The following is a 12,152-nucleotide window of genomic DNA, read 5'->3' on the forward strand; positions in this document are numbered from 1 at the left end:
TGTCTGGTGTTCAGAGGCTTTAGTCCTGGGCAGATGGTTCTATGACTTTCCCTGGGTTAAACTGAATATGCCTCACTGGAACTGGAATGGAAGGGTCGGACCACGTTGCTTTCAGGAAGTTGCCTTCAGAATCGCTGGCCATGAGGCTGTTTTGTTCGGCCTTCAGGGGGATGGGCTGCAGCTAACCCAAGCTCCGAGGACAAGGACTTTCACTGAGACTTGGATAGCAGGATCCAGCCCATGAGGCTGTCTTTCCCGCCCTGAGGGTTGCTGTTGTTTCGACCAGCTCTCTGTAGCGGGAGCCCCAGGCAGTAACTTTCACTGGGACTGGGTAGGGTAGAAGGCCCTGAGGGTTCTGCTCTCTGAGCCCAGCTGGGCTGCGGCTTCCGGGAGCCTTGGACTCTGCGCTCCTACCCCTGAGGTCCGAGTGATCTCGGGTTCTGGCTTTTGAGGGGAGCCGTACCTTTTGAACCGGGTCCAGGTCCAGGAGGAGGGTTCCCAGGGTCTGTGCTGTTGATCGTTTTGAATTTCGGCGCCTTAGGAGCTTATATTTTGAGATCGGTCGGGAAGGGTTTTCCGGAGATCTGAACTTGAGCTTTCTCTAAGCCGCCATCTTAACCGGAAGTCTCCATGTCTGTTTCTTGTAGACAGCATATGGTATGGTTTTGGTTTCTAATCCCCTCGGATATTCGCTTGCATTTTATGGTTGAGTTCATTCCATTCACATTCAGCATTATGATTACTAGCTGTGTATTTCTCAGCATTTTGATTTCTACTCCTGGTCCTGCCTTTTCTTCTTTCACTATTTCCTTCTACACCAATGTTTGTTTTTAATCAGTCCCCCTACCTCCCACCCTTATTTTACTTCCCTTTCTACAACCCTCCCTTCTTATTCCCCCATTTATTTTTCCTGTAGACTTTCTAAAAGTACCCCCCAGCCCTCATTCATTGCTGACAATCTGTACCGGGCGCTTGTCCGCATGCCCCCGCAGAAATGCTCCGGTTGTCCATAGTCCTTCGGCAGATAAGGCCAGTGTCTAGGGCACTGGCCCCTCACTTGACACGTGCTTATGCTAAAGATGTCAAATTTGGAGCAGATGCCAGAGCCTTAATGCTTCAAGGTGTGGATCTTTTAGTTGACACTGTTGCTGTTACTATGGGGCCAAAGGGGAGAACTGGGATCATTGAACAGAGTTGGGGAAGTCCCAAGGTCACAAAAGATGGAGTGACTGTTGCAAAAGCAATTGACTTGAAGGACAAATATAAAAACATTGGTGCCTGACTAGTTCAGGACATTGCCAATAACACAAATGAAGAGGCTGGGGATGGACTACCACTGCCACAGTCCTTGCACGCTCCATTGCTAAGGAAGGTTTTGAGAAGATCAGCAAAGGAGCAAATCCAGTGGAGATCAGGAGAGGTGTGATGTTGGCTGTTGACGCTGTCATTAGTGAGCTTAAGAACCAGTCTAAACTTGTCACAACCCCTGAAGAAATTGCTCAGGTCGCTACAATTTCTGCAAATGGAGATCAAGAAATTGGCAACATAATATCTGATGCAATGAAAAAAGTTGGACGAAAAGGTGTCATCACAGTAAAGGATGGAAAAACATTGAATGACAAATTAGAAATTATTGAAGGCATGAAATTTGACAGAGGTTATATCTCTCCTTATTTTATTAATACAGCTAAAGGTCAGAAATGTGAATTCCAGGATGCCTATGTTCTCCTAAGTGAAAAAAAAAATCCCCAGTGTCCAATCTATTGTACCTGCACTTGAAATTGCAAATGCCCACCGTAAGCCTTTAGTAATAATTGCTGAAGATGTTGATGGAGAAGCATTAAGTACTCTTGTTTTGAACAGGTTAAAAGTTGGACTGCAGGTTGTTGCAGTGAAAGCTCCAGGTTTTGATGATAACAGGAAGAACCAGCTTAAGGATATGGCTATTGCTACTGGTGGTTCAGTATTTGGAGAAGAGGGATTGACTCTGAAATCTTGAAGATATTCAAGCTCATGATTTTGGAAAAGTCGGGGAGGTTATTGTGACAAAAGATGATGCCATGCTTTTGAAGGGAAGGGGTGACAGATCCCAAATTGAAAAACGTGTTCAGGAAATCATTGAACAGTTAGAGATTACTACTAGTGACTATGAAAAAGAAAAGTTAAATGAGCGATTGGCCAAACTTTCTGACGGGGTTGCTGTAATAAAGGTTGGTGGAACAAGTGACGTAGAAGTGAATGAAAAGAAAGACCGAGTTACTGATGCCCTTAATGCTACACGTGCTGCTGTTGAAGAGGGCATAGTTCTGGGAGGTGGCTGTGCATTGCTTCGATGCATTCCAGCCTTAGAAGCATTAACTCCAAATAATGAAGATCAAAAAATTGGAATAGACATAATTAAGAAGACACTGAAAATCCCTGCAATGACCATTGCTAAGAATGCTGGTGTGGAAGGCTCATTGATAGTTGAGAAGATTTTACAAAGCTCTTCAGAGATAGGTTATGATGCCATGATTGGAGATTTTATGAATATGGTTGAAAAAGGAATAATTGACCCAACTAAGGTTATAAGAACTGCTCTGTTGGATGCTGCTGGTGTGGCTTCTTTATTAACTACAGCAGAAGTTGTTGTTACTGAAATTCCTAAAGAAGAGAAAGAACCTGGCATGGGAGGGATGGATGGTATGGATGGAGGCATGGGAAGTGGCATGTTCTAATTTCCCAGAATAATGCTTTCTAAAATCATTGTGATCTGTGATGCAAGCAAGACTCAAGGCAGTGTTCTTCACTAACTTCAGAGAAGTCAGTTGGAGAGAAGACTGAAGTAAAGGCTGATGTTTAAAAAAATCACTATAAACCATCAGTTACTGGTTTCAGTTAACAAAATATGTAATGGTTTACTGCTGTCATTATCCATGCCTACAGATAATTTTTTTGTATTTTTTGAATAAAGACATTTGTACATTCCTAATATTGGGTGCAAGATCCATGTACCAATGTTCTTCTTTCAACTTAAACCAGCTGAGATATTTTTACTACTATTCTGTTAAATCAGAATTTTAGTGTTTGCCATCACTAGAAAGTTCAGAAGCAGCCTTTATGGGCAGACAAAGAAAAATTAAAATTGTGTTCAAAGTAGAGAAATATCCAATTATGTGATGACCTTTGTGTAATAAAATTGTTTAAAGTTAAAAAAAATAAAAGTACCCACCACCCTCTCCCTCCCTTGTACTGCTTCCCTCCCCACCAGCCTATTTGTTACCCTTCTACTCCCCCATAGGGTGCAAATCTATTCTCTACCCCAATGGATTGGATTGTTCTTCCCTTTTTGGGTCAATTTCAAATCAAGTAAGAGTTGAGTATTTCCAACCTCCAATCTCTTTACTCTTCTAGTGTATTGATGTCCTCATACCTCCCACTATGAACTTCTTTGTGACATATAAATTCATCCCGATTTGTTCCTTTTTCCATTTCTTTTAGTATTAACCTCTTTTTTTAGCTCTAGTTGTATATATATATATATATATATACATATATATATATACACACACACACATGTATATTTATTAATGCATGCATATATCTATATAGCTATTTATGTCTTGTCCTTCCATCCTATACAGTTTGTCACTGTTCCCTCTAAGTGCAAGTCTTCTAGCTGCCCAGGTGATAACAACAGTTTTTAAGAGTTACCAATGACCAATTTTCTTATAGTGATACATACCATTTTAACTTATCGAGGCTCTATAAAAAAAGGTTTTGTTTTTGTTTGTTTTTCTTTTTTCCCTTTTTTAAAAATAACCTTTTGATGATTCTCTAGTTATGTGCTTGCACATCGAATTTTCTGTTCAGTTCTGGTCTTTTCTTTACAAATTCTTGGACTTCTTTTATTTTGTTGAATGACCATACTTTCCCCTGTAAGAATAGAGTCAGTTTTGCTGGGTAGTTGATTCTTGGTTGTAGCCCTAGTTCCCTTGCTTTCTGGAATATCATATGCCATGCCTTTCGGTCCTTCAGTGTGGATGCAGCCAGATACTGTGTTATCCTCACTGTGGTTCCATGGTATCTGAATGACTTCTTCTTGGCAGCTTGTAATATCTTTTATTTGGTCTGATAGTTCTTGAATTTGGCTATAATATTCCTGGTTGTTGTCAGTTGGGGATTAAATACAGGAGGTGATCTGTGAATTCGTTCAATCTCCACTTCTCCCTCTTGTTCTAGAATATTGGAGAAATTTTCTTGAATAATTTCCTGTTGTATTGTGTCCAGGCTTTTTCTTTTGTCATGGTCTTCTTGGAGACCAATGATTCTTAAATTGTCTCACTTCGAATGATTTTCTAAATCCTCTGTTTTGTGAATGAGATGCTTCATATTTTCCTCAATTTTTTTCATTCTTTTGGTTTTGTTTTATAATGTCCTGCTGCCTTGTGAAGTCATTTAATTCTTGTTGTTGTATTCTGGTTCTTAAAGACTGGATTTCATCCCTGCCTTTTTGATCATCCTTCTGTTTCTGGTCTGATTTTCTATGGAGGTCATCTTTTATCCTGTTTACCTCATCTTTCATCTCCTTTGCCTCATTTTCCAGCTGGTTGATTTTGGCTTTCAAGACACTATTTTCTCATTTTAATTCAAGTGCCTCTGTTTCCAGATGACTTATCTTAGTTTTTAAGTTCTTTTCCCAATTGTCTTCAGTCTCTCTTAAATGTGTTTTGAGTTCTTCCACTGCCTGTATCCAATTCTATGGGATTTCTTATTTATCTTTTGCTGATCTCTTTCCCTCTATTCTGTTTGCCGAGTAGAAGCAGTCTATTATAATTTCTTTCTTCTTTTTCTGTTGTTTGCTTAAATTCACCCCTTTCTTTCCTCCCCGTATTTGTCTTTGTTCTTGCTCCTCTCATTTTTTTTTTGTTTTGGGGGCTTCTGTCACTCTCCCCTCTTAGAGTTTGACAAAAGATGTTTCGGTTCAGTTTGTGGGGGAGGGTTGTTGGGGCTTGAGATTCCCTGTCCTCTGGAGGCTTTTGATTGGATTAAAGTCCAGCAGTCAATGAGGAAAGGGCCTAGGCTTCCCTGAGTTCTGAAGACTTTTGATGGGATTAAGTTCAGCTGGGTTGGGCTGGGTGTGCTCTGAGGCCAAAATCTCCTGGAAGACTGGAGCAAATATGGATCTCCACAGGTTTGGCAGGGTACCACCTCTCTGCTCCCTCTCCAGCTCCTTCCCTGCCCTCTGTGTTTGACACTCTGAGCTTGGCACAGCCCTATCTGCAGGGTACACCCTCCAGACCCAGAGGTTCCCATTGCAGCGGTCTCGGTGGGCTGGTGGTGGGGTCCTGGGACCTTCCTTCTGTCTTCCCCTTAAACCCGAGTGTTCTTGGATTCCGGCTTTTTGGTGGGCATTACTTTTGAATTTAGTCCAGCAGGAGGGTTCCTTGGCTCTGTATTATTGTTAGGTTTGATTTTCAGTCCCCTAGAAGCATTCACTTCATGATCAGTAAGGATGGGTATTCTGAAGTCTGAACTTCTGCTCCTTCTAGGCTGCCATCTTCACTTCTAAGCATTTATAAGAGATGATAAGAACCTCCCTCCTTCTTTCCTCTAAGCCTCTACCTTCCATGGAAGTTTCCTCCAATTATCCTCAGGTATAAATGTGAATCCCCCCACAAGACCACCCTGTCTCTATAAATACACAGTGAACATTCTAGCCAGAAATTGTAGCATACATATAACGAATTCATACATTTCATATTGTAGGACATATACAATGAATGAATATGGGTTATAAAATATAGTAGATTAAATATAACGTATATTCAATTTTGTGATGGATATCTGTATATATACACCCATATGTATAATACACATTTACCTTTATCATGTAGACAACATATTTCATTCACTGAATGAGCACAATAAATCATTTATTATACTAGAATGATAAGGCATTCATTATATTAGTTTAAAATACACTTTGCAGGTGATATGTTTCATTTATTGCTTAAGCATGCTAAGTCTGCATAATAGCTGTATCATACAAGTATATTGTTGTTTGTTTTTTATTTAATCTACCTATTCATGCTCCATTTGGGGTTTTCTTGGCAAAAAAGACTAGAATACTTTACCATTTCTTCTCCATCTCATTGTATAGATGAGGAAGCTGAGGCAAACAGGATTTTGTCCAGTTACCTACAGTTAGTTACGAGGTCAGGTTTGAACTCTCCTCCTGACTCTAGTTTGAACAGGCCCTCCTGACTCTAAGCACTGCTCTCTAGTAATTGTGCCACCTAAATATACATATATAAGTGTGTATGTTTCTGTGCATGTGTGTGCATATATGTTTGTGTGAATATTTATATGTATATACACACATACTTTGGTATATGAATATACAATAACAGTATCTGACATTTATATAGTGTTTACTATGCCAAATTCTTTAGAATTGTTATCTCACTTTATCCTCACAACAACCCATGGAATCAGCTGTTATTTTTATCTCCATTTTTACAGTTGAGGAAACTGAGTTAAATAGGGGATGTAAGTGACTTGCCCAGAATCACACAGAAAATAAGTTTCTGAGACAAATTTGATTTTGAGTCTTACTGACTCCAAGCCTGACACCATATTCACTGTGCCACTTACCTGTCCCATTGATTATAGGGTTCAGACACTAACTCTTCTATTTAAAAAGAGGGGACAGATCCTCAGATATTCCTCAATGCCCCACTCCCCTGAACCACCCTATTTTCCTTCGTATCTTCTTTCAGTTTTCTTTTGTGCGCAGCTAAAAGCTGCTAAAGAAAGAGTTCTTGGCTATGACTTCCTCCATTAGGTCAGTTACTATGATTCTGTACCACAGTACCTAAAATTGACCAATATGAATTAAGGATCTGAAGAAAGGAGAAGAGACTACAGATAGATAAGCCCAATCCATTCTTACCACTGGAAACAAAATCCATCAAGCAAGCATGAGCTATTGAAGAGGGGATGGTCATATCATCTCCTAGCTAAAGGCCAGACTATTCTATGCCAGCTGTACCAAGTCAACTCTGACAGATACAAGACAGCATTGCTCTCTGGATTGCAGCTGCTTTCTAGTAATTGACAGCTAATGGCATTGATAAATCTCTGCCATTTGGAGTTCTAATATTCTCATCCCACAGATGGGTTGTTGAGGACCTAATTATTCTGTGTAGCAGACACATATCCTCATCCAATTCAATTACACATCATCGGCAGAAACAATTACACATTTTGTTTTAATAGGCACAGTGATGCATGTGAAAATGGTATTAATTGAGGTTAAAAGTTAAAAAAAAAAACTAGAGGCCAAAGAAGACTATGTCACATTTTGTATAAGGATCAATGATTGAGTGATTGAGTATGCTAATATATATCTGGATATATATCATTAACTGACTCACACTGTATTTGTGCATATTGGTCATAATAAGCACAGAGATATGAATTGTAAATTTACTTCTTATTTTTAATCAATCAGATCCTTTCTCTGGAATCAAGATAGAGTTTGTGTTGTATTCTAATACATACTTCAATTCAATTAAGAATAACTTCATTACATCAAATCAATGTGTATTTACTAAATGCTTACTATGTGCCAGGGAATGTACTACTCACTGTTCTCAAGTAGTTTGTGAAAGAGCATAGTTTCAAAGTCTATAAAGCAAAGGATGGTTGACCTTAGCCCTTCCTTAAATGGAGGTTCTGCAGAGGTAGAGGGAGAAGGCAGCTGAGGCACAGTGGTATTGAATACCTGTGTGCCAAGACCTACATGAAAGTATAACTGATGTCTTATCATAGCATGGAAGTGACCTTTGATTTTTGAAGCCTTGACTGGTAGATCAGAAGTTCTGAGGAATCCTAGCAAATTTTAAGTATGAGGCTGGTTCGTAACACCCAAAAGATCTGTGAGGAGATTTCAAGCAGCCTGTTAATTCAATTAAAATCACAACTTTATCTTCACTAACCTTTGGTTTCCCTAGTAATGTCATGATTTTTTTTTATGTAACTAAAATATTACTCTGAGAAAAATCTATAGGTTTCACCAATCTGCCAAGGAGACCATGGGACAAACAAATAAACAAACAAAAAATAGATTGTGTATGAGTATTGTCTGAGAACAAAACTATCTCTTTTTATTTATTTTTTGAATTGAAAATTTTTAGTTAATTATTTTAGAATATTTTTCTATGTTTAAATGGTTCATGTTCTTTCCATCCACTCCACTCCCCCAACCCCTGTAGCCAATGCAAAATTCCACTGGGCTTTACATTTATCATTGACTAAGATCTATTTCCATATTATTGATAATTGCACTAGGCTGATTATTGAGAGTCTACATCCCCAATCATATTATCATCAACACATGTGATCAAGCAATTGCTTTTCCTCTGTGTATCTACTCCCACAGTTCTTCCTCTGGATGTGGATAGATTCTTCCTCATAAATCCCTCAGCACTGTCCTGGATCATTGCATTGCTGCTAGTAGAAAGTCCATTATATTCAATTGTACCACAGTGTATGAGTCTCGGTACATAATATTCTTCTGGTTCTGCTCCTTTCACTCTGCATCAATTCCTGGAGGTCCTTCCAGTTTACATGGAATTCCTCCAGTTCATTATTTCTTTGATCACAATAGTATTCCATCATCAAAAGATACTGCAATTAGTTGAGCCATTCCCCAATTGAAAGGTATCCCTTCATTTTCCAATTTTTTGCCACCACAAAGAATGTGGCTATAAGTAATTTTGTACAAGTCTTTTTTCCTTATGTTCTCTTTGGGGTATAAACTTGGCAGTGATATGGCTCATTTTAGAGTTTGATTATCATCAGATTATTGACTATTGGGGAAGGGATTAAAAAAAAACTTAACATAAAAACTTATGAAGACCATCTGTTAAGGAGAAAAGAATAAAGAGCTAAATTGGTAGACAGATGTATACTTACAAAACCATAGATCATTGAAAGCATGCAAGTATGAATAAAGATACATTTTTCTTAGTGCTGGGGTTGTTGCAAAGATAAATAAGAAATAGCCATTGGCATCAAGAAACTTATAGCCATAAAACTAGTGAAAATATTCAAATATTCAGCTTTATCAATTAGTATTCAGCCTATTTTCTTCCTGTTGTCACATTATTAAACTATTTACCACCAAAAATTACATTTTGGGCATTTGTCATAATTAACATTCCATCTCCCAATTCAGTGCCTTTAATACAAACTGTTCTCCATCTCCAGGGTATTCTCTTCCTTCTAATATCTCCCTCTTGAAATCTCTTCTTGAAGGCACAGTACAGGGGGAACTTCTATTTAAAGTCCTTCTTGATCTTCCACGTATTTATTGTTCCACAAATTCTTCCCAACCCAAAGCCTGAATGAACATGCAGTGACTATGGACCCTGTACTAGGCACTGTGCTAAGCAATAGAGATTTAAATTCAGGCAAATAAGAAAGTCCCCGCATCAAGAGACTTACTTTTGAATAAAAAAGGAAATTATATAGAGGTTAGTGGTGGACAGAAAAGAGTGTTTTGTAGAAATAAACTAGATAAATGAAAACTGGAGCCATACTATCAATTATATCACAGGAATGTTAATGTTGACAAGATTGCTGTTTCTGGAGCCAGACTTGGAAGGGGAGAAAGGCAATGTGGAGAGAAAGCATAATCTTAAAGATGGCTTTGAAGTATAATCCTGAAATTGGATAAGATAGAACCAACAATATTTATCACTTATATCTTAAGGGCATGAGGATAGGCCTTTAGGCAGAGATAGAGCCTGGAAAGCTGGAATAATGGTAACTATTTGCTTGAGAAATATCATTATGGGATGAGACCAGGCAAAGTAAGGTATATGTTCAATAATTAGAGAACAGAAACACAGAGCCTGATGTCTAGCCCTGGCCCTATATTTCATTTTGACATGGTAATGACCATTCATATTCTAAGGATATATGTACCACAATATAAATTTTAGAAGGTTCTACCAATCTGGGATGACTTCATATCTTATTTGAGAATCAAAGAGCTCCATAACATTTAGGTAGACTCATTATCAAGTTGAATGGCATATATTTTGCCTACAAAATCTCCCATAGACCATCTAAGAAAAAATGGAGTATATATATTTGTGTATGTGTATGTAACACTTATGATAGTAGTGGTAATTATCTACAATAATGAAATCACAGATCATCAGGCTAGAGAGAAACATAAAGCATTTAGTAAGCACTTTTTATGTGTGAGACCCACAGTGTTATGAGCTAAGTGGTAGGAAGATAAATATAAGCAAGAAAGATAGGCCTTGCACTAAGGAAATTTACATTATAGTGGAGAAATACAATATATTTTTAAAAATCTGAAAAAAATGTAGACTGAGAGGAAGATGGTTTATAGCTGGTGGCCAGGAAGTGAAGTGGAAAATTTGTTCATCTATGCAAACCAAGTGATTTTCCCCAGAAGTAGTCCAAGTTTCTGGTGAGTAGAAAGGAGATGTGGATGAAGGCTAGAGTGGATGCAACATGATTTGGAGTCTTTCCAAAGGAATAGAATGTGCTAGAGTTTGTGATCTGCTACTGTAGACTTCATGAACTTGTGATCACCTTTACTTCCTGATGAAAAAAGAAAAGAGTTTAATGAAAGATTTCAGGTTACCCATATATTTAAGGAACCAATAGTCAAAAAAAAGTGCATAAATACCTTTACCTTAATTACATGCCTGCACATTCAGAAGATGACAATAATAGTTTATAGTAAATGCTGACAAGACATCTTGATAAAGAAGGATACTGATATACAGCACATTTTGCAAATCAATAGAAGATATTGCTTTCAAAGTAAATAAGTTTAAGTAAGTTTATAGCTTGTAGCTGTTTAGAAAAAGGAATGGTCTCAGGGAGACTACAGGGGGAGATGGGTAGGTAAAAAAGGGTTTATTTTTCCAATAACTGCTGAGGACAGTCACTCTGGCCCTCCCCTTCATGAAACTTTTTTGGGAGGGTTCTTTTCCTCTCCTCTTGGTAATTGAAGAAGGCTACTCTTGTTCTGTTGTTTTTATTTTGGCCCCAAAGAGAAGGACTAATGCACAGCTCCACTGGATTGGTGAGTACATGGAGTAGAGCAATAAAATAAGACATTCTGATTTTGGGAAAAAAAGTGTAAGCTAGCTAACTGCAACAAGGAGAGAGATTAGTTTTAGACAAAGAACAAAAGCAGGTGATATCAGACAAAGATTTTCCCACTTCAGTGAAATCTTTAATGTAGGAAAACCATCCAAATTTATGACACATTTAGAGAAAGATTTAACTCATGTCTTGCTACTGGAATAATCAATATGTTGGAGGAACCCATTTCCAAAGCCACTTTAAGGAGACATGGAATGAAATAACTCATTTGGGAATATGTCCTGATAGTACTTTTGAATTACTATTTAATTCTGTTCTTATAACATAGTTTTTTTTAAAATATAATTTATTTGATCATTTCCAAGCATTATTCATTAAAGACATAAATCATTTTCTTTTCCTACCCCCCACCCCCCATAGCCGACACGTAAATCCACTGGGCATTAGATGTTTTCTTGATTTGAACCCATTGCTTTGTTGATAATATTTGCATTAGAGTGTTCATTTAGAGTCTCTCCTCTGTCATGTCCCCTCAACTGCTGTATTCAGGCAGTTGCTTTTCCTCAGTGTTTCCACTCCCATAGTTTATCCTTTGTTTATGAATAGTGTTTTTCTCTCCTGGATCCCTGCAAATTGTTCAGGGACATTACACCGCCATTAATGGAGACGTCCATTACGTTCGATTATACCACAGTGTATTAGTCTCTCTGTACAATGTTCTCCTGGTTCTGCTCCTCTCGCTCTGCATCACTTCCTGGAGGTTGTTCCAGTCTCATGGAACTCCTCCACTTTATTATTCCTTTTAGCACAATAGTATTCCATCACCAACATATACCACAATTTGCTCAGCCATTCCACAATTGATGGGCATCCCCTCGTTTTGCAGTTTTTGGCCACCACAAAGAGCGCAGCTATGAATATTTTTGTACAAGTCTTTTTGTCCATTATCTCTTTGGGGTACAGACCCAGCAGTGCTATGGCTGGATCAAAGGGTAGATATTCTTTTGTCACCC

General features: G+C 38.3%; 1 protein-coding gene across 1 annotated transcript; it reads left to right on the top strand.

Moving 5' to 3' along the window:
* Positions 1-959: 959 nt before the first annotated feature.
* LOC100022400 (60 kDa heat shock protein, mitochondrial-like) lies at positions 960-3,165 on the top strand. The gene is given in 4 exon segments (XM_056812930.1): positions 960-1,328; positions 1,331-1,737; positions 1,739-1,990; positions 1,992-3,165. Coding segments are annotated over 4 exon segments (1,719 nt in total). The 5' UTR covers positions 960-994; the 3' UTR covers positions 2,718-3,165.
* Positions 3,166-12,152: the final 8,987 nt, after the last annotated feature.

The sequence above is a fragment of the Monodelphis domestica genome, chromosome 1 (assembly GCF_027887165.1).
Source record: "Monodelphis domestica isolate mMonDom1 chromosome 1, mMonDom1.pri, whole genome shotgun sequence".
In the NCBI taxonomy this organism is placed as follows: Eukaryota; Metazoa; Chordata; class Mammalia; order Didelphimorphia; family Didelphidae; genus Monodelphis; species Monodelphis domestica.